Raw genomic sequence first — 22,849 nt, forward strand, 5'->3', positions numbered from 1 at the left:
AGTCGAGCTGGCCAGAGGCCTCAGGTGAGCAGAGCAGCCTCGGATGATGGAATAAAGTCAAGTCAAGCAAGTATTTATTGTTTCCTATGTACCACACACTGTGCCAAGGACTGGGAAACCAAATATGGATAGAAAGAAAGACAACGTCTGCCCTGAAGGACCTACCATTCAAAGTGGGGAAATAACACATGAAGGGAAGCTGAAACATGAGGGGGTGGGGCTGGCCTGCTAGAAGTGAGCACAATATGGCAAGGAATGGAGACATGGCTGACTTGAGCATCCTCCTTGAAATGGGACTTTGGGGAGAAACCAGCCAGTCAGAGGGAGAAGCCAGAGGGCAGAGTATACTTCCCAAGTGAGAATCTAGGGGGTGAAGTGAAACTTCTAGGGTGAAGAGGAATAGTCTGAAAATGCATTGCAGATCATAAAGACCAAAAACTGCAAGTTCAAAGTCCTTAGAGATTATCTAATCTAACTTCTTCATTTTACAGATGAGTAAACTGAGGCCCAGACAAGTGATTTGTCTGAGGTCACAATGATATAGCTGAGCCAAAATTTAACCAGAACCAGAACCAGTGGTCTTTCTGTTACAACTTAGTGCAGCCAAAGGGAAATAGAACATTCCTCAGTGACCTTTCTAATTTTTCTGCTGTAGGGAATTGGTAACAAGGCAAAGATTAGGACTAAGACAGTATCCAGACAGGAGAAAAAGCCTCTGGGAGAAGGCAGCAGAGAATAACCAACAATAGCTAGCTCTTTAATGAAGGAGGAGAGCTTACTTTTAATCCAATGCTTTTAGAAATGTTGGCAGAGTGGAAAGAGCTTGGGAATGGGAGCCAGTTAGCCCCCTGAGAATGTGCTTCTACCACCAACTTGCTAGGGTGATCCTTGGTAAGTCATTTTTATCTCCTTGGACCTTAGTTTTGGCAAGTATAAAAGAAGGGACTCGGATGAGCAGAGAGGATCTTTGAAATTTCTTTACACTTCAAAGCATTCTGATTCTGTGACTCATGCATCTATTCCAGCAGGTGCCCATTGATGTTGACCTTCTACCAGGAAGAGAAGTTAGGGCCAGTTTAGCTGGTGTGTTTGACATATTTGCTGTTCTCCAGTTCTGTTAGCTCTTCCACTTCCTGGAGACCACTCTTCTCTCTTCACCAGTCCTTTACCATCCTTTTCTGATTTACTTCCAACCCCATGGGGTTCTGCTTTCTCCTACCCTCTAAAATTTTCTTTCTTCCCCTGGGGACTCTCGCTACCTTCTTTCCAATTCTCTAATATCCTTTTCAGCTTGTCCTCCACTCCCCCGACATTTCCAGCTCACCTAGGGCCAGCAGACCTTTCCAGCCTTACTGTATATTATTTCCTTTCCCATGCTGTATGGTCAAGCCAAATTGGACAGAATACATCATCTCTGATAGGCAGCCCCTATTCCTGGAATGGTCCCCTCCCCCATTTTTTGTTTTTGCCTTTGGCTCTAAAAATCCATGGAAGTTCAGTTCAAGAAGTATTTCATTCTTGAGAGAGGGGGTGGAGAACCTGTGACCTCAAGTCCCCAGGTGGCTCTCTAGGTCCTCAAGTCTGCCACACTTGAGGACCTAGAGGGCCACAATGGGCCTCAAGGCCACAGGTTCCTCACTTCTGCCAGGCCCTTCCCTGAGACAGATGCCAGTGCCTCCCTTCCTCCAAATTGCTTTGGCATTCACTTATATGTGTACATATTTTTCCCCATATAAACTTGTTGAGGGCAGGGACTGGTTGCTTTTTTGTCTTTGCACCAGCACGGTGCCTAGGTATCTGGCAGAAATGCTTCTCCGGTTGAATAATAGCCCCAGAATTAGGGTTAGGGTCAGAGCTGACGCATGGAGGACCCCAGTTTGAATGCATTAGCTGTGAAGTCACGGCAAGTCTCCTCACCTCAGGGGGCCTCAGTGGGCCTCAGTGTCCACGCCCGTGGACCTCAAAGATCACTCTGCTCTACACTCCACTGCTGCCTTCTCCCAACCTCCGATGACGTTTCAGATTCCTTCTTCGTCTCCCGGGAGACCTTGGCTGCGGAGGAGGAGGAGAATGTTGAGGCTATGGGAATGAGAAGAGAAGAGGAGGAAGGAGAGAAGGAGGAAAAGGAGGAAGAGGAGCGCGGGGCGGGGGGAGGTGGGGACGGGGGGTGGGAGTGGGGAAGCCTGTGGGCCGCGGCTGGCTCTTTAAGGCCTCTGAGCAGTGGGCGGTGCCCAGGTAGAAGGGGCGGGGCCCCGCCAGCCTCCGCCCTTCCTAGAGTGTCCGGGAGGATTAGTCCGGCTGCAGTCCTGCGCCCGCCTGGCCGGCCGGGGATCAGGCTCCGAGGCTCGGGGGCGGATTGAGACAGCACTGTCGGGCTGGGGCCGGAGAGGTGGGGAGCGGGCTGTCAGTCCTCAGCGGGACTGCGACGCTCCTCTCGAGGCGCGGCTTCACCCTTCTCCTCTTCCTTCACCTGCGGCCAAGCTCGGGCGGCCACTTCCTGCCGCTCCCCTGGGCCGTGCTCACCTGGGCCGTGCTCCCCTGAACGGCGCTCACCTAGCAGTGCTCCTTTGGGCGGAGCTCCACTGCCTGCCAGCGCCAGGGAGGGGGCTCCCGGGAGGCTCCCCTGGCCAAGATGAAGGACCGGCTGGAGCAGCTGAAGGCTGTGAGTGCCGTTGCCCCAAGGGGTGCACCCGGGAGGAGGAGAAGGTGGAGGTGGAGGGCAGTCCCCTTTCTTTGGGGGGGGGGGGAGTGGGAGGGCCAGGCACCACAGCACAGGAGGCTGTGTACGTGCTAGAGGGGTGGGAGGTTGCCGTTCCCCTTCTCCAGTCGTCTGATCCCCTCTCCCCGGGTGCTGCGGGCTCCCCTCCCACCCTGTGTCCTGTGCCAGCTGATTCATGCCAGAGAAGCTGCTACTTCCCCGACCGTCCCTGCCCCACACCCCTTTCCGTCTGTCCAGCTTCTCTGAAACTCTGAATGGGTGAATGGTTGCATCCCAACCCCTGGCTGGCAGAGGGTAGAGGGCGGTGGGGCTACGTCTTCCTGGGGGAGAACAAAGAGGTCATTCAGGTCACTCCTTCTCTCTGTTTTCTCCCTTGGGCGCTCTTGACTTTCTCCTCCAGGCACTCTTCTTTTCCTCCAGCCTCTCCCATGAAGCAGCTGACGCCTCCTTCAACTTAAAAAAAAGTCCTGTCTGGCTAGCCGCTTGGGCTCTGCTCCTCGCTATCTCCTCTGGTTATTGATTCCCTCCTTGAGTTTCTGTTGTCCAAGATTTAGTTTTCTTTCTCCTCCCTAGCCTTGGCCAAGTCCTTCATTGCCCTTTGACCTGAACTTATTGTAGGGACTCAAATGAAACCAAAGTGCCAGGTTTCCTCAAGGTTCGCCTGAGGAGCCTAGAAGGACAAAAACAAGGGCCAGGGTTTGTCGTGGGACTTTGTGGGGAATCCTGGTGGGGACGTGGTCGGAAGGTCCCCTCTGTTCCCAGGGGCCTGTAGGCATAGAATGTCTGTTACCTCCCTTTAGTTAGGACTGGACACATTCCAAGTCATCTGAGGGGTCTCTTCAGTTGTTTTAACAACTCCAGGGAGAAGCAAGAAAGATCCTATCTGTTCAATTGTTTCCAACAAGAAATTGCAAATTAACAATGCTCCAAGTGTTTATTAAATGCCTGTGCTAGGTGATGGAGAGACAAAGATAGCCTGAAGCAGTTCCTACCCTCAAGGAGCTTACTTTCAATTGGGGTCAAGAATATCTACCCGTATAAGTATATTTTACAAATTGGGGCTAGGACTGGACCTGTGATTTCACCTATATAGGGAACTGCCAGGTGAGGAAGCTTCTCTACCAAAGTAGGTTGCCACATATCATCTTATGGAATTGCCCATGGTGCTGGGTCACATGACCAGCATACAAGTGAAATCCAGGACTTGTATTCAGGTCTTTTGGGTGCCAGGACTGGAGCTCTAACCATGACACCATACTGCTTCTCATAAAGGTTCCATACAAAATGCATGCTAAATAAATTGAATGAAGTTAAAGGGAGAGTATTAGCAGCTAGTAGGATCAGGAAAGGCTTGGAGAAGGCAGTGGGGAGCACAGTCTTGACTGAAGCATGGGATTCCATGAGATGGGTGAGGAGGTTAGGTATGAGATAGACCAAGGTGAAGGGTAATGAGGTGTGGCAATAGAGTGCCAGGCTTGGACCCAGGAGGACTCATCTCCTTGAATTTAACTCTGATCTCAGATACTTAGTAGCAATGTGACCCTGGGCAAGTCACTGCACCCTGTTGCCTCAGTTTCCTTATCTGTAAAATGTACTGGAGAAGGAAATGGCAACCACTCCAGTATCTTTGCCAAGGAATCTCCAAATGGGGTCACGAGGAGTCTGACACTATTGAAATGACTGAACAACAAAGGTGTGTATGTGAATGTATGTGTGTGTGTGTGTGTGTGTGTGTGTGTCTGTGTCTGTGTGAGAGAGAGAGAGATACACACACATGTGGGAAAAGACCTGGTTGTAACATTAAGGGACCTAAGTGATCACAGAAGATCATTTCTATGATCACAGGCATAGAGTCAGAGGGTCCTTCCATCTAGCCCCTTCATTTTAATGAGGACGCAGGGAGGGAAAATTACTTGTCCAAGGTCATATAGGTAGTAAGTAGAAGAGTCAGAGTTCCACCCCCTGTCTTTTGACTCTCGATTCAGCCTCTCTCCATGGTACTTGCTTTCATGGGACCCAAAGAGCTGCTCTAGAGAGGCTTGGGTTGGGGGGAATGGAAGATTTGTGGGAGAAGGGAGCTCTAGGTTCTAGGCTCAGCTCTGCTGTCAACTAACTTTGAGTTAAAGCAGCCCACTTCTCTTGGTCCCTTTCAGCTTTGAATATTAAGAGAAAGCAAGGCATAGTGGATGGAGAGCAAACCTTGGGGGAACAGAGATCTGAATTCAAATCCAGACTCTGATATACTAGTTATGTGATCTCAGTATCCCCAGGTTAATTCTCTTAAGACTATAAATTACAGAGGAGTTGTGCATCTGCATTGGAGGAGGGCGCTCTCACACAGGAAGTGACCGCATCCATGATATCAGAAGTCTGAACCATTCCCACTGCCAAAAAGAAAAGAAAAATTACACATAACTCTGAGTGAGACAACAGTTCAGAGAGAATTACATAAACCCAGCTCCTTTTCCTGGAAGCTTCATTGGTTCCAGGCATGGTGGTAAACATCAGGGCCTTCACAATTAGCATCCTGCCCCTACTCCAGGACTTAGGTTCTTTCTGAAGTCACAGTCACAAGGCCTGAGTCTTCCCTTATCTTTGATACTGGGTCCCTGAGTAAGTCATCATAGCCACAGACTCTCAGGCCAGACTTCTGGAGTACCTGTAGTCAGTAAGTGAAATGTAGGGATAGAATGTCTTATTCACCATGAATACCCAGATGTGCCAGAAAGGGACCTGGCCTGGCTTGGGGAAGTTATTTCTTACTGATTTCTTTTTGAGTATTTCTAGATCATTTAACACTAGGCCATTTGCATAACCTTTCTCAGCCTCAGTTTCCTCTCTGTGGAATGAGAATAATAGCTCCTTCCTCACAATATTTTACGAGTATGTAAATGAGAAAATAGATTCCAAGAGCTTTGCAAGTCTTTAAAACGCTATATAAATGCTAGCTGTTCTTGTTGTTCAGTCATTTCAGTTGTAACTGACTCTTTGTGACTCCATGTGGGGTTTTATTGACAGAGGTACTGAAGTGGTTTGCCATTTCCTTCTTCAGCTTATTTTACAGATGAGGAAACTAAGACAAGGAGGGTTAAGTGACTTGCCCAGGGTCACCAACTAGTAAGTATCTGAGGCTGGATTTGAACTTGGGTTTTCCTGACTCCAGGTCCATCACTCTATTTACTGAGCCACCTTGGATCATAAATTTAGATTTGGAAAGGGCCTTAGCAGCCATCTAGTCCAATTTGCTCATTTTCTAGAAGAGGAAATTGAGGTCAGATGACTTGCCCAAGGTCATACAGTGAATAAGTACTGAGTCAGGATTTGAACTGAAGTCTTTGAATTCTCCATCCAGTTTTTCTTCCCACTGTACCAGGCTTTCTCCCTTGCAGAGGCCAGGCCAACATTTCTTAACCTTAGAACGTACTGTAGATTGGTCTACTCCCCTAAACTCTCAGCTAAGGTTAGGACTAGGGAAGGAAGGACCAGGTGTGGGAGGAGACAGGAAGGAGGGAAGGGATCTAGGTGCTGGGGGATGGAGGAGCCATCATAAAAGTTGATATAATCTAATCCAATATAACTAGCCATTATTAAGCACTTATTATATACAAGTTTGGGAGGCCTCAAATTGTGGTTGAGAGGGTCACCTAAGTGACCTTGTAAAGAAGGTCTAAATTCAAGTTCTGCCTCTGCTAGGTGAACTTGACAACTCCCTTAACCTTCTGGTGTTCTAGGCACTTCTTTATAAATTACAGAAGTTGTCAATGTGAATTGATGGGCGGTTTCTACACTGGGAGTTCCCCACATAGATGAAATCACAGGTGTGGACCTTTAAAAAAAAGTACAAGTTCATATATTTTTTAAGAAATAAAGTGACCTTTGGTAGAAAAGTGAATTTTTAAAACTTCCCTCATATCAGTAACTAGTTACTGGGTATTTGGAGAACACCAGTGAAAGGCAGGCGTTCTTCACCGTTTTGGTATCATGGACCCTTTGGTTGCATAGATTATCATCAAATGTTTATTAAGCACCTGTATGACAGGTGCAGTGCTAGAGATAAAAAGACAAGAGTGAAAACAGCCCCTGTCCTCAAGCAGCTAACTTTTGGTCTTATTGAGGAGCTATCCTGTACAGTTCTATACAGGATGGATACAGGCTGATTTTGGGAAGTAGCTAGTAATTGCTGGGGGATCAGGAAAGATCTCATGAAGAAGGTGGTGTTTGAGCTCAGCCTGGAAGGAAAAAACAGATTCTGAGTCAGGATATCTCTTTATAGTCAATTGGACGTCGTTGGAGAGGGCCTAGAGTTTTCAGTACCTCAAGCAATGCCCCACCTGGTGTCTTGTTCCATTGCTAGGGAGGGATCCTATCCTATCCTGTAAGAGCCTACTGTGTGCTAGGTCATGAGGATACATAGAAGGGAAAAAACAATAGAAAACCATTCCTGCCCTCTGGACCTTCCATTGTATCCCTCTAGGAGAGACTTCTCCTTGTGGCAATGTTCTCACCTACAAGACTGGGGTAGACTAGGCCCCTCCTTTTGGAAATCTAAGACAGGCAGTCAACTTTGCCCCTTGCCTCAGATTCCCGGTAGAACTAGGTCCTTCCCTACTGGGTGTGCTGTTGCTGAGCACTGAGCTGCTGAGCACTGAGCTGTGGACATTGGAATTCATGGCTATTTTGGCCTTCTGTCTACTTAGCCAAGGGCTGTCCATGGAGAATTTACTCCTTCTGTGTGAGCAGGAGGGAGGCTGGGTAGGAGAGGAGAGTGACAGGGATTGAAGAGGGATTACAGAACCCAACAGGCTAAGGCCAGAAGATAAAATGCTTGGATGAAAGAAGGGGATTAATTTTATTTTTATTCCTGGTAATGTGGTGGGGGTGGGGCAGAGGAGCGGAAGCTCATGAGAGAACTCTCCAGCCAAGCAGCATGGTACAGCTGATCTAGCTGTTATTGGAAGGCCAGAGTTCCAGTTATTCTCAAATTAGTCCTTGTGTGGCCTTGGCAAGTTGCTTCTATTTTCTGAGCCCCATTTTCCTCCTCTGTAAAAGGAAGGTGTTGGTCTAGTTTAGGGGTTCTTGTGGTCCACAGGCTCCCAAGGGGGTACATAGATTTTAAGGGGGGGTTCCTGTGGACTTGGATGGAGAAACAAATGTCAGCTTTATTTCCCCTAATCTTTGCTTTCTTCTGTCATCCTGTGTGTTTTATTTTATGCATTTAAAATCATTATTATGAGAAGGGATCTATTGTAAAATGCCAGAGAAGTTCATCTATGACACACAAAGAGATTAAGAACTTTGGGCTAGGGAATCTCTAAATCCCATGATTCTAACATTGGCTCACACTGGTTCTCCATTACATTCATACCGCAAATTCTTTCTCCCTGTGATGTCTCCCCAAATCATTCCCACCCTTCAAGGCCCTGCTTAGATCTCACCTCTTTAAGGAAACCTGGAGTCAGTATGATACAGAGGAAATTGGGCTAACTCTGAGGGCAGAACATGTGGGATTAAATAGCACCTGTGTGACCTTGGGCATGTCTTCTACCTGGGCTGGGCTCCATGGCCTGAGGCCCTGAGGTCCAGTACAAGCCCAGGACCTGTACTTCAGAACTTCTCTGAGTCTCTACTCTTCATTTGCTGTCTCATCATGTGTTATATAAATAATAATGATCGAGGTATACAATTTATTAACAAAAAGGGCATAATAATAAATGAGTCTGGCCTCCCCAGTCATCCCTGAGACCCATTGATTAGGCCTGTTTTGCTAACAAGTCATATAGCTCAGATTGTTTCCTCAGTTATTATCAATTATCCCCCACCATTAGCAGTAGGGAGAAGTAAATGCTGTCTTACATGTACATGTTTGTGCTTTGTTTTCAGGTCTCAGGGTAAGAATTCATCAAGGTTGAGCTAAATGACCTCTAAATTCACAGGATAACACTGATATTACTATAGCCAGTTAAAATTTGCACAGGTTTTGCCTAGATTATCTTAATTTGACTCTCACAGCAAACTCTATGAAAGAAGCTTTGTGGTTATTACTGTGTGATGGTGGAGTAGACTGAGGCTCAGAAAGGCTTACCCTAGATCACTTAACTAGTCAACAGCAGAACCAAACTTAGAACCCAGGTCTAGATTCTGTACTCTTTCCATGCTGGCACATGCTGCTTCGTCAATTTCAGCTTTAAAATTCTAAGACATCATCTTCTTTCCCAACTAAATTATGATTTACTTAAGTGTACAGAGAGCTTTTTGGTATTTTGTCCATAAGAAGTCATGATTATAGATTTAGAGTTTGAAGAGACCTTGGAGCTGCTCTGGTTTACCTTCTTTATTTTATAAATGAGGAAATTGAGGCCCAGGGAGGGGAAGGTAGTAAAGCCCCAGAGGGAGGATTTGAATTCAAGTCCTCTGACTCCAAAGTCCATCAGCAGAATCAGAACCATAACCAGTATGGGTGATGGGGGCTTTGCCCCAGGGGACCAATACTTCCCATAGAATGCTGATAAGATTGGGAACACTCCTTCCTGAGGATTACTGGTAGAATGAACCTAGGTGTTGCAGGGTCTCTGCTGTGTAAGCAGCTTGGTAGGGGGGAGGGGAAAACCACATAACCCTCCCTCCTGCTCAGCTGTTCAGGGGGCTGTTACTCCTCAAGCATCCTTGAGCTCAATCCTTGAGCATTAATATCATATTCCTCTACCCAAACCCAAACCTTTGGTGCTATTGGGTCTGACTGGTATGGGCTGCCCCTGCTTTGACCTAGCCAGGGCACCCAGGGAATGTGGAACACTTGGGTTCAGTGGAGATGGCAGCATGTGCCCGCATCTAGGTATCCTAGAGTCTCTGCCACCCTTCCCCTTGTCTCACTCTCTGACTTTGCCCTAGGTACTGGAATCTTAGCCATGTCTTAGAAGAGAATATAATCTTGTCCCTTCTTGTCCATGTTGGTCAGTGACCACCCTGCTCTCAAAGGTGCCTTTATCTTGGCACTGAGAAGCTTTGCTGTGGATACCAGGTCATGAGTTTTCTATGCTTGTGATCCCAAGTCCCTTAGCCTGGCATTTTGTATACTTGGACCTTTATTTAACAGGGAAGTCAGACAAAAAAGTTCTAGCTAGCTCAGTGCCATTTTGACTTGGTAGCAACACTTTCAGCTATGGAGCATAACATGAAGCTACTAGAGGGGAAGAAGGAGAAAATGATGTTGGCTTCTCTTTGGTTTTGCTGGACCATTGGGAGCAAATTGAGGGAGTCATTGGTGTCCTGGAAAAGTTTAGACACCAATTAAGAGTCAGTGGACCTGGGTCCCAGCTCTACCATTAAGTCAGTGGGCAAATCCCATAACCTGTATGAACTTTAGTTTCCTCACTGTATGACCTTGGAAAAGTCATTGAACCTTTTTGACTCCATTGTCCTCATCTGTAAGGAATGAGGTGAGGTGAAATCTCTAAGGTTCTGTCCAAGTGTAAAATCCTGAGACAAGAAATGTCCAGCCAACCTCCTAGAATGTAGAGACTATTCACTATGAATGCCACATTTCAAATCAGTCAACATAAGCACCTACTATGTGCTGGGCTAAGTGCCAGGAATGCAAAGAAAGGAAAGGGCAGCCTCTGCCTTGAAGGGGCTCTCAATCTAACCAGTTATTCCTTCTTGAGGAAGAATAGGAGCTTGTGTTGGCCACATGGCTAGTCACAGAGTGGATTAGAGGTCCTGATGGGCCCTTCCATCTCTAGGATCCTTAATGGGATTTAAGGCTGTAAAGAATCTTTGAGGCCAATTTGAGGTCTTTAAATGAAAGCCGGTTAGGGTTAGTAAGGTGCTCCAAATCATGGCAGTCAGGATTCCTAAGTCAAGTTGTTTTTATGCGATTTTCCCCTTTAGAAGGTAAGTTTCCTGAGGACAAGGATCTTTCTTTTGCCTTTCTTTATATTCTCAACACTCAGCACATAGCAATTGTGTAATAAATGCTTATTGGTTGACTGACTGAAGAAAGCTTAGGCTTGTTCTGCTTGGTCCCAGAAACAGGAACAATCAATAGAAGCTGAAAAGAAGCAAATTTCATCTTTTTGTCAGGAAAAATTGCTCACCAATGAGAGTTTTATAAAAGATAAATGGACTCTCTTGAGAGGCTGCCTCACTGGAGGGCTGCAAATCAGGCCTGGAGGACCTCTTGTCTGGGCACATGGGAGAGTGGAGTCTCGTTCTGCTGTAGGCTGGACTAGATGGGCTTGGGGGGTGGCTAAGTGGTGCAGTGGATGGAACTTTGGACCTAAAGTCGGGAAGACTTGTTTCCCTGAGTCCAAATCCGGCCTCAGATAGTTACTAGCTATGTGACTCTGGGTAAGTCACTCAACCCTGTTTACTTCAGGAAGAAATGGAGAATGAAATGGCAAACACTCCAGTGTCTCTTCCAAGAGAACTCCACAAGGGGTCACAAAGAGTTGAACCCAACTGAACAACCACAACAAAGGGGCTTGGAGATCCTTCACAGCCTCTCTGGGAGTCTTTGATTTCCTTGTAGTCTGTTGGCTTGTACAAAGACCCTGGGCTGTTCCCATGGTAATGATCAGCTGTCTGTCCCTGGAGCTTGTGAGGAAAGTTCAACCTCTGGCTAAAGAGCTTAGTGGAGTCTTTAACTGTCCTAGTTAAGGCAGCTTTGTTCGGCCTTTACATATAGTGGTGGCTCTGAGTCCATTCAGCCTGGGCAAAGCTGGTGGCGGGGGTTTGGATGGGGAGCCTCAGTGGGCTGTGTTCTCTTACTTTCTGGCATCCACTCTGGCTACCTCTTTAGATAACCAGTGAGATGCATGACCCTGATACCACTTCAGCTGGTGTGGAGAGCAGCCTTGTCGTACATGGTTGAGCCTGACACAGCTATGTGCACAATGATGTGCCCAAGGTGGTCTAGTCTTTTTAAAGATATGAAGGTTCAGAGGTGGAAGGGACCTTACAGATCATCTGCTCCAACTCCCTCTTTTTACGGAAGAGGAAACTGAGGCCCAGAGAGGGAGAGTCATTTGCCCAAGGTCACACAGCAACAGAATTGGAATTTGAACCCATCCTAAAATTCATTACTTTTCCCACATTTGGACCATGCTGGTGCTAAAGATGGAGCATTCTTTCTGATTTCTTGAGTGGTGGACCCTTTATGGAAGGCAGGGAATTTTCATCCTTTGCTCCAATGGCTATGGCCCTTTTGATGTCATTACCTCCCAATTCATCCTCTTCCAGAGGTTCTTCATGGGTGTGTGTGTGTGTGTGTGTGTGTGTGTGTGTGTGTGAGAGAGAGAGAGAGAAGGAGAGAAACGAGCACCTCAGAAGTCTAGGGAAGCCTTTGTACCCCTTCTCCAAATAAAACCTATTGCCTATGTTTAACATGAAGGAAATTCTCAATGTTAGTGAAAATAAAGATGCACTTTTTCCCATCTAAATTCATGGACCCTTGGGAGACTGTGGACTTCATAAGACCACCTGTTCTAAGAGCAAGGCAAGATTGGTTTCCTAGTCACTCCTGCCCCGGCTCCAAATCCTTTTCCTGTTTTGCAGTAGCTTCAATATCACCATCCCTGTTTACCCCTAACCTATATTTTCCTTTGCTGGAAGTATCAGTGTCTATGAAGACCTGCTCTTGCTAGGTTCAGCGATCTAGCCCATTGTTTATTTCCCTTTGTCTCACTCCCCTCCAAAATGTAAGCTCCTTGACAGCAGGGACAAGTTTGTTTTTTGTCTTTGAATCTCCAGTGCTCACTATAATGCCCAACACAGCTGCTTTAGAAATACTTCTTAATTGGTCAAATGTTTATAGAACAAAGAATGGTATAACTGGAAGGTATCTTAGAGATCTTCTGTTCCTGATCATCAAAACAGAGAAGGAAACTGAGCCCAGGAAGGGGAAATGATTTGCTCAACATTATAAGACTTCGTGGTAGAGCAGGATTAGAAACCAAGTCTTTTTACTTGTAGATCAGTATAGTTTCTACTTCATTCCTTCATCCTAAAAGTATTCAATGGCATGTGAGTGTATATATATATATATATATATATATATATATATATATATATATATATATATATATATATATACATAAGTAGCAGTGTGGCTTAGTGGATAGAGTCCTGAACTTAAATCAGTAAGTTGAAGGTTCATACTTTGTTTCCAACACTTAAGCAACTCTGCCCGACCATGAACATCTAACTTGTCTAAGCCCAAATCTTAGTACATAAAATGGGGATCAAATTCTTGTAGAATCTGTGGTGCAGGATAGTACTGAGCCTCCAGTGAGAAAGTCTGTATAGTGCATGTGGTGTCAGTGTTAAGGTACTTGAGCAATGAGAGCTCTTTTTTGTTGTAGTTTTCATGCATTCCTAAATATAGGTCCAGGTTTTGTTAAAAATTGATTTCAAGCATAGCCTGATAGGTGCTGAACTTGGAGCACCTGTGAGGCCAGAGTTTGGATCTCAGCTTTGCCATCTGCATACCACTTCTTGGTGCCTCAGTTTCTCCATTTGTAAGATGTAGGGGTTGGATTTAATGACCTCTGAGATCCCCTCTAGCTCGAACTTGTATTTAGGTAGGCTGCTCCTTAGAGAGTAGAGGCAGACTCTCACAGGGACTGGGCACCATGGCTAGCTTGGTTTAATTTTGTTGGTTCTTTACCCACTTGAAATAGTGTGCAGCAGTGTAAATGAATTACAGTAACATAGTGGAAAGAAGACTGAGTTTGGAGTTAGAAGTTCCATTACCATATACACTTACTATGTGCCAAGCACATAGGATCTGGAGTCAGGAAGATCTGAGTTCAAATCTGGCCTTAGACACTTAGTAGCTGGGCAAGTCACTGAACTCTGTTTGCCTTAGTTTCCTCATCTATCAAATGAGCTGGAGAAGGAAATGGTAAACCACTCTAGTCTCTTTGCCAGGAAAACCCCAAATGGGGTCATGAAGAATCAAAACAGCTGAATGACAAATGTGGCAGGCACTGTGCTCAGCGTTGGGGGTGCCAACAAAAGTTTTGGCTTTTAGTTTTCTTATCTGTAAGCTGAGGGGGTTGGACTTCCACCTCTAAAATGTGCTGGTCTAGTGGAGACTGTATGATCCTAAGAGTTGGGACACCTGGGACCATTTTCAACTCTATCAATAGCTAGGGGAAGTCACTAACCTCAGTGTATCATGGTTTATTAATCTTTTAATTCTATCCCACAGGAAAATATACTTTTGTTTTTTAACTGGATCAATGGTTTTATTGGCATTTGGAATTTCAGGTTAGTCAGTCGAGTTTCCTGGGTTGTGGAGAGTTTAAGTGAGGAAATTGCCCAATGTCACCCAGCTGATGTATGTCAGTGGCAGAGTTTGAACCCAGCTTTTTCCAACTTCAAGATCAGCCCTCTAACCACTATGCTAAGCAGCTTCATGGGCAGGGAAAATATGGTGAAGATGAAAGAAAATCACAGTAATGAAAACATTGAGAATGGGAGTGATAAAGACTCATGGATCAGGAGGGGAACCTTAGTGATCCTCTCATTTCACAAATGGGGACACTGAGGCCCCAGGAGCTGAAGAGACTTACCCAAGGCCCTGCAGCTAGTTGGTGTGTGATTCTGGATGTTCTATTTCAAGATTTGCTGCTTCTGACATCCGGACTGAATGTCCTTGGGATCTTATGGTGATTCCATTTCCCCTTGACTTGTCATTGGGGAAGACACAGGGCCTCTAAAAGGGGAAGTCTTCCTTTGGACTGGGTTTCTTCAGGAGGGTGGATCCAATACAGGTGACAGAAAAGGAAACCAGAGGAGTTTCATCTGACCTTTTCGATTGAACAGAGAGCAGGGAGGGCAGTTTATGCATTTTTTGCTCTTGCAGTCCAGGGAGAGGAAAGGAGAGGGTCGGGTAGGGGATTGGGGGGGAGGGATCTTCTTCATAATGCTTGCAGATGAGCTGTGTCTTCCTGAAGTCCCTGTCATTTGGTCAGTCAGCAAACATTTATTAATGCCATCTCCTTGCATTATTAGAGGGGCTGGAGAGACAGAAATGAAACAGAAATCATCTCTGCTGGCAAGGAGCTTACAGTCTCCAGGGGGATGTTACAGAATCATTTATAAGAATCTGTGCATGACAGATGGGAGTGGGTGGGAGAGGAATTGGAGAGAATCAGGAAAGGCTCTATTCCCCTCCCTGGGTCTGAGGGTTCTTATCTGTGAAAGGAGGCTTTGGACTAACTGCTTTATTGACTCCTTTCTGCCCTGGACATTCCCTGTTCTAAGGCCCCTTCCAGCCCTGGCATCCCCTGTTCTAATCCCCACTCTCAGCTCTGACATTCACTGTTCCAAGGCCCCTCCTAACTCTGATATCCTATGAATCCCCACAGAGAATGGGAGAGTCGACATCAGGTGCCATTGTCCCTTTTTGTTAGGTCCATGGGGGAGAAAATTGGGGTTTCTAAGGTTAGGAAAGTTAAGGTTGTCCTTCCCAGGGAGTCTCTGCCCCTTTTAAATAAGATTGAGAAAAGGTTGCAGAAGTATCTTTGTCTGCTTCCGCACACATCTGCATTCCTTTACTACCCTGCTGTGTGAGGTCCAGGAGCGTATGACAGACTGGCCCTCTCAATCAAATGTAACCTTTCCCCTCTGTTAACTTTTGGCCCTTCAGTCAGTGGTCCATGAAGACCAGTATGCTCAGCATCTTGGAAACGGAGCATTTCCTTCTTCGTATTTATGTCTCCATTAACTGGTACATATAGGGAGGTTTAATAAATACTTGGTGATTATTGGTTGATTGACCTGGAATCAGGAAGAACTGGGTTTGCATCCTATCTCACTTTGGTCAAGTCACTTCTGTGCCTCAGTTTCCTCATCTGTAAAATGACAGGGTTTGACTTGATGGCCTTGATCCCTTTAAGCTCTAAGCAGCTTGGTGCTACAGTGAGTAGAGTGAAGTAGTCTGGAATCAGGACTACTGAGACTTACTAGCTGTATGACCTTGGTTAAGTCATTTAACCTCTTTTCCTCAGTCTCCTCCCCAGTAAAATGGGGATAATAATAGCACCTACTTCCCAGGGTTGTAAAGATCAAATAATATTTACAAAGGGCTTAACACAGTGCCTTGCACACAGTAGGCTCTATAAAAATACTAGCTGGTATTATTAATATTAATAAATATGATTTAGTTTTTCAGGAAACTTCTGTTGCCTCTGTTAAGTTGTAAAAGCCTATCAGTTACTCAATCAACTGGTGCCAACTAATTACCAGACATTGTGCTGGGCACTGAACATACAAAAGGGAGACAGTTTCTACCTCCTAGGAATTATACCTTCCTGGGGGATTGAAAGATGTTCACAGACAAATAAATACTAAACAGATAAACTATAACTACTCTGTGTGTGTGTGTGTGTGTGTGTGTGTGTGTGTGTGTGTGTGTGTGTGTGTGTGTGTGTGAGTGTGTGTGTGTGCGTGTGTGAGTGTGTGACTGGGTACTTGAGCACCCTTTTGCACATCTCTGAGATGGGGAGGGGTGTTCAGTTCAGGCTTTGTGGGGATCCTGGCAGGGACCTACATCTTTTAGGCTTAGATGGCTGTATTTCTGCCCACACTGTACCCTCTCTCTCTTCTTGTCTCCTTGAGTAATGGTTAATTATTCCCAAAGAAGTAGGGATGTTTTGATCTGGGGTAGGCAGGGTGAGAGTTAATGAGGGGAAAGAGGGCTGGCCGGAAGCCTGGCTCTGCTTCTTACTAGCTGTACATTCCATCTCTGTAAGCCTCAGTTTCCCCATTAATAAAATGGAGATATTAACAATAATAATAGCTCTCACTTTATGCCTTGCAAAGTGCTTTGGTAAATTGCTGTCTCATTGGATCCTTCCACTGAAGCTGTAAGGGTAGGCCGGCTTATTCTCTCTGTTTTATAGATGAAGAAATTAAGACTCAGAGAGGGTAAGTGACTTGTTTAGGGTCACACAGCCTCAAACAGTGTTGGAATCTAGGTCTTCCTGATTCCCCAGGCCTGTATACTAATCGTTAATAATACATGGGCCACCTGCCTTGTAGGGGTGATTTTGAGGGAAATTTTTTCCAGAATTTGAAGTGCTGTAGAAATGTGAATGGATAATTTTTTTTTTTTTGGTCAAAAGAAACTTTGCTTGATGTGAAGGAAGAAAGGTAGGAGCACAGTACAGTGGGGAAATCCTGGCTTTGGAGTCAGAAGAGCTGTATTCAAATTCTGGATCTACTTCTTTCTATCTGTGTGACCTTGGGCAAGTGCCTGAAGTTCTTTGAGTTTCAGTCTTTTCCTTTTCTTTTAAAATGAGTAAGTTGGACTACATGATCTATCTCTTTTAAATCAAAGTCTGTGATCTTTCTGTTTACCCCTGAGGTTCTGGCTATTTCTCTGGGGCTCCTCTCTCTGGCTTGGTGATGATTCTTGACTAGGGGAAGGGATGAAGGGGAGGACTTCTCTTCTTGCTTTGCTCACAGATGACTCAACTAGGTCACTTGGTTGACTTCCTTTGGAGACTTGGGGCCTAGCTTTCTCCAAAAGCTCTTTCCCTTTTCCTCTCCTATGACTCCCTTGCCCCAGAGTCAAACACTCCAGAACTGACTGATCAAACTCCCATAGTAATGACAACTTACATTTTGAGAATGTTATTATTTTGTTTATATAGATAAGGAAACCAAGTCCCAGAGAAGCATATCACTGTATTTTAGATTGCTCTGTATATGCGTTATTTCTCCCTTCTAGAATGTAAGTTTCTCTATTTTTGTCTTGGCATCTGCAGCACCTAGTACAGTTCCCAACACATAGTAGGCACTTAATGATTTTTTTGGAAATATTCATCGAGTGCCCATTACCTAAGGGTAGAGTACTGTACCAGATACAAGAGTTTACAAAGTGATATAAAACTATATGAAACTCCTGTTCTGGAGGGGCTTAGGGTGTCAGGGAGAAGCTGGCACATGTCCTCATACAGACAGTAGGCAGAGTAGGTCACTAAGCCAGGGTTGCCATCTGTGGTTAAGTCTCTTTTGCTGTTGCTGGAAAAGAATAATGCCTGATTCCCTTTTGGGTCATCCCAGTTCAGCTTTGGCCCTTGCTCCGGACCTTTCCGCCCCACAGTCAGAGAGCATCAGAGCTGGAAGGGACCTTGGAGAATGGGGGAAATGTGGACTTACTGTCTCAGAATATGGCTTTGAAGGTTCTAAGTCAGTGGACAGAGGGAGGTGTCTAGAGTCAGAGGACCTGAGTTCTAATTTTGGGTCAGCCTCTTCCTATATGTGTGACTTTGTGCAAGTCATTTTATGCTTCTTTCTAGAGGTAGCTTTTCATTTATAAAATGAAAGCATTAGGCCTTTATATTCTTAAAAGGTGAGAATCCTCTCTCCCCTAAAGCTTTTACAGTGTAGGTTATATATGTGTATGTGTGTGGGTATATATTGCATATATGTATGTCCGTGTTTATATGTGCATGCACACACATACATATATTTATCATATTAGAAACAAAATGTCCTAGTATGAAAATAGACTTGATCTCAAGAACCTCCTGAAAGGGTCTTGAGGACCCTGGACCACATTTTGAGAACTACTAGACTGGGTCATGTCTAAGGACCCTTTTTAGCTCTAAATCTATAAAACTGTGGTCCCAGCTCCTTTATTTGCTACCTAAGTGACTTTGAGCAAGTTAATCAGCCCACCTGGGCCTCACTTCCTCCTTTATAAAATGAAGAATTTGGACTAGATTAAGTCATTAATCTAGTCATTTCAAGAACATTTTGGTAAACTGTATTTCAGTGTAATTGGTATGTATACACACATCATACAGGTATGTATATATATATCTATATATATCTCAGTAGAAGTTAGTATTGGATTGTTGTAAGTTGTAGTCCCATGTATTTTATTTTACGCAGTTACACACAAGATTCTGAGTAGGGCTCCATAGCTTTTCCAGTTTCACTGTTCTAAGGGGGCCAGGACACAACAGTTAGACCAGATGGTTTCCAAGACCTAGGTCCTTTGATTCCAGAGTCAACAGTTTTTGTTGTTCCCCTTCCCCCTCCCCCCCTCCATAAGTTACTTGAGAGGAGTGACTATTTAATTTTTTTTATTTCCAGTGCCTGGACCAGTACCTTGCACATAGTGGGTGTTCTAAGAACTGAATTAATTGAATTGAACTGAAACTCAGTGCCCTTCCAATGACACTGGATTAGTTATGAAGGATCTAAGGCTAAATGGATCAAGGAAGCCAGTGAGGGGAAGGGGAAGGGGAAGGGAGGGGAGCAATCAATTCTTCAAAGTAAAGTGAAGAGGACTGAAGGTCAAGGCATGGTGGCTCCAGTGGTTTCCCAGCTGCAGCATTGTGGGGTGAGCATGTGGCATCAGACCTTCTGTGCTGTACTCGGTGGGTAGATGAGAGAGGTTTCCAGAGCTGGTGGTAGATTTCTGCAGATGCAGATAAGTTTGTGATCTCTTGCTTCTGGAAAGGTTTCAAGCCAAGGTCCCGGTGATAAGGCAGCAGGAGGCTGGGGAGGGGAAGTGGTCAGCTGTGGCTGGGTCAGCCTATGAAGGATGTTTCCATTGTGACTGCAGTCACATTAACGTATGTGAGGATTTCACTTCTGATAAAGTTGGCACAAACCCCTGTGACTGTGGAGAAGGGGCGCACGGATGGTGATCCCTCTGACTTTAGGTTGGAAGAGCAGGACCAGTTCTACCAAAGCACAGATTTCTCCTCTTTTCTGTCCCTGTTGGTCCTGGGATCCACAAAAGCCCAGCTGCCTGTGCCGAGGGGTTGAACTCATTCTGGGGAGTCCTTCACTGACCCTTTCTAGCTTCTTACCAGTTGGGCACCTGTACCTGGTTTCAGTTTTAAATCAAAGGCTAGCCAGGGGCCTGATTTTCTGGGCTCTTCAAATCTGGATAGTAGCTGTGGCTTGAGCAGAAGGGTCTTCAAGCCTCTTACTGAGTTATTTGTTTTGATTTCATTTACTCTAAGGAGGAGGAGAACCACTGAGGGATTATAATTCATAGTCCCAGTTGGGAGGGAACATAGAACATGGATTGTCAGAGTTAGCAGGGAACATAGACTTTGGGAGCTGGGAGGGACCTTCTATTAGAACATAGAAGATGTGAGCTGGGAAGGACCACTGAACTCATTAGGTTTTTTTCTTTATATTTTGATATGCAAATCTAGTATGGACACAGCTCCAGGCCTGGTCTATATTCAGTCAATGGATTGTAAGCTAGGTCCTTGAGGGCAGGGGCTGTCTTTTGCCTCTTTTTGTATCTCCAGTGCTTGGCACATAATAGGCACATAACAAATATTGAAGGGCAGCTCCCTAATGTAGTGGATAGAGTGCCATGCCTGGAGACAGGAAGAATGATCTTTCAAAATTCAAATGTGGCCTCTGATGCTTACTAGCTGGGTGATCCTGGGCAAGTCACTTTACCCTGTTTGCCTCAGTTTTTCATCTGCAAAATGAGCTGGAGAAGAAAATGGCAAACTGTTAGAGAAAGAAATGGCAAACTACTCCAAAATCTTTGCCAAGAAAACCCCAAATATGATCACAAAGAGTCAGACAGGACTGAAATTACTGAACAACAATCAGTCGATGGATTGAATTTTCTTTTAGCAAATTCTTTTGAATTTGGCTTGCCTCCTTTTCTATGTGAAGAGGGCAGAAATCCCTCCTTCCTTTGGAAATGAAGGTTTCTGCCATTTTTTGAGCCATGCTGAATCTCTGTCTTAGGGGGAAAAGAAAGGAGCAAGTATTTATCTAGCTCCTACTATGTTCAGAGCACTTTGCTAAATGCTTTACAAGTATTATCTCATTAGATCCTCATAACAGCCCTGGGAGAAAGGTGCTGTTATCATCCCCATTTTATAGATGAGGAAATTGAGTCAGAGTTGAGCATTTAAGTTTACAAAGTACTTTCCTTACACCACCCTGTGAGTTAAGAAGTATTAATATTACCATCTCCATTTTGCGGATTAGGAATCTGAGGCTCAGAGACAGTAATTTTCCCAGTGTGATATCCAGCTAGTGTAGAATGAAGCTCACAATTGAATGATGCTAATTTCAGAAGGAACTTGTTTCTATGAATCCTATGTCTTTGAGCCTGCCTAGGCCCACCCTTCTTCAGCGTTGAGAAGTGGTCAGGTTTAAGCAATGCTTGGTACTAGATGGCCAAGTTAGGCCTTAATTTCCTGATTATCCCTGATTGAGAGACTGAAAGAAGTGTCCTGAGAGAATTCTCTGGGTTTTAGAGAAGGTCTTAGCCTTCACCATAGAGGGGGAGGAATGGAAGAATACTCCTCCACTCTAGGTGGTCTTCTTGAAGTCAGCTTCTGTGGAGGAGAGTGGACTCAGGGTAGCCATGAGAGCCAGTTTTAAGTATTAGAAAGGTTTTCATATGGAAGAAGGACTGGACATGTTCTGTTTGGCCCCAGAAGATAGAATTAGGTGCAATACATAAAAGGTACAGAGAGGCAGATTTCAGTTCAATATAGGATCCTAGGATCTAGAGCTGGAAGAGGCCTCAGATATCATCTAATCCTGGACTCCCCCACTGCCATTTTAGAGTTGAGGATGTTAAATTAGAGAAATGTTTAGTGGCTTGCCAGGGTCACATAGGTAGTAAGTAGCAGAGCCAAGATTTGAACTTAGATATTCTGACCCCTTAGTTAGTCTATCAAAGGTTTCCTTGGAAGGTAGTGGCTTCCCCATTCACTGGAGATTTTTTTTCAACTAGAGGATGAATGACCTCTTGTTAGGGTTAGTATAGAGGGGATACCTGTTCAGGAATGGGTTGGGTCAGATGATACCTCAGATTCCTTCTAATTCTATGATTTTGTTACATGATTGGCAGCTCAATGTATATATGTGTGTGTGTGTGTGTGTGTGTGTGTGTGTGTGTGTGTGTGTGTGTGTGTGTGTGTCTATGTGTAGGGGAATGGGGGTAGTGCAATGTAATTCTGTTCATGGTCAGAAAGTCCGTAGGAATATATGACCAATTCTTAGGTTCAGAATAGTCTTAATAAATCAAGCATTTATTAAATACCTACTATGTGCCACACATTGGACTATGTGCTGGAGATACAAATACAAAGAATGAAGCAGTCCTTTTTCTCTAGGAGCTTAAATTCTTAGGGGAAAGAAAGCATATATTGATAAGCATATACAGAATACATATAAGGTGGCTTTGAAATACTTCTTGGGGGTAGTTTCATTCTTTGTGAAAGAAGTGGATGAGATTAGCAGAACTGAAATCTTCCTAGGTTATAGGGAGAATTTCCTTTCTTTTCACTGTAACTATGGAAATTCCTTCATGCAACAATGTAGTCTCATTTCCTGTACCTCATGAAGTCTCTGAACATGGGGATGTTTGTCTCCTCATCTAGACAACTGGTCGCAATGGTGTAGAGTAGGTGCTGCTTGGAGCTGGTCCAACGGGTCCCTTGGTTCTCATTCTGTACCTTATTCTCTCTTGCAGAAGCAATTAACAGAAGATGATGCTGATGATGAGGTGGAGATCGCCATTGACAACACAGCCTTCATGGATGAATTCTTTTCAGAGGTAGGCAGTCAGACTGGCAGAGAAAATTTGGGTTTAAGTCTGACTCCAGACGAGTCATGTCATTTCTCTTAGGCCTCAGTTTTCTCATTGGTGAAATGAGGGGTAATAGTGATGATAATCCTTTTTCTGTGGCTATCTTCCTAAATTAGTAGAGGAAAAATATTTTGAGCGCTTTAGCAACGTGAGCTGGTATGCAATCATGCCTTTCTTCAGACCCTCTGTTGGTAAACGTTTCTGTAGTTTTTTTATTAGAAACTTCTTATTCTGAAGCACAGAGAGGATGTTTTATTCCCTTTCTGAGGTGACTGAGTTAGCTTGCCCTTCTTGAGTTCACAAGTTTGTATGTAAGAAGTCTTCCTTCTCTGCGATCCCTTGGGTAGAACTGGGCCTATGAATGGTCCTTTCGGTTACTGGCAATAGGGAAGAGTTTTAGAGGTAAATCCACACGTGTGTGGGCTGATGAGGGAAGCTGAGTAGGATGACTTCAGGGATTCCTTCATTTCCCTTGGTCAGAACATCTCTGGCTGAAGCAGCTCAGTAAGATAACTGCCTAGAAG

General features: G+C 44.8%; 1 protein-coding gene and 1 long non-coding RNA gene across 10 annotated transcripts in view; one reads left to right on the top strand and one right to left on the bottom strand.

Moving 5' to 3' along the window:
* LOC140524296 (uncharacterized) overlaps positions 1–2,217 on the bottom strand; it is a 40,082-nt gene extending 37,865 nt beyond the window's left edge. For all 4 annotated transcript variants that reach the window (XR_011973646.1, XR_011973645.1, XR_011973644.1 and 1 more), the window contains exon 1: positions 1,918–2,217. This is a non-coding gene — a long non-coding RNA (uncharacterized lncRNA). The remainder of the gene's footprint in view (positions 1–1,917) is intronic.
* The window catches only part of STX3 (syntaxin 3), a 67,146-nt gene that overhangs the window by 11,784 nt on the left and 32,513 nt on the right, over positions 1–22,849 (top strand). For 5 of the 6 annotated variants that reach the window (XR_011973640.1, XR_011973641.1, XR_011973642.1 and 2 more), the window contains exons 1-2: positions 2,528–2,662; positions 22,209–22,292. Coding sequence is in view for 3 of the 6 variants with exons in the window: in XM_072638713.1 (XP_072494814.1) it covers positions 2,633–2,662; positions 22,209–22,292 (114 nt within the window). In the remaining 3 variants the exon portion in view is untranslated. Of the gene's footprint in view, positions 1–2,527; positions 2,663–22,208; positions 22,293–22,849 lie in introns of those variants that run through there. The other variant, XM_072638715.1, reaches the window with a different exon arrangement.

Source organism: Notamacropus eugenii, chromosome 2 (genome assembly GCF_028372415.1).
Source record: "Notamacropus eugenii isolate mMacEug1 chromosome 2, mMacEug1.pri_v2, whole genome shotgun sequence".
Classification (NCBI taxonomy): Eukaryota; Metazoa; Chordata; class Mammalia; order Diprotodontia; family Macropodidae; genus Notamacropus; species Notamacropus eugenii.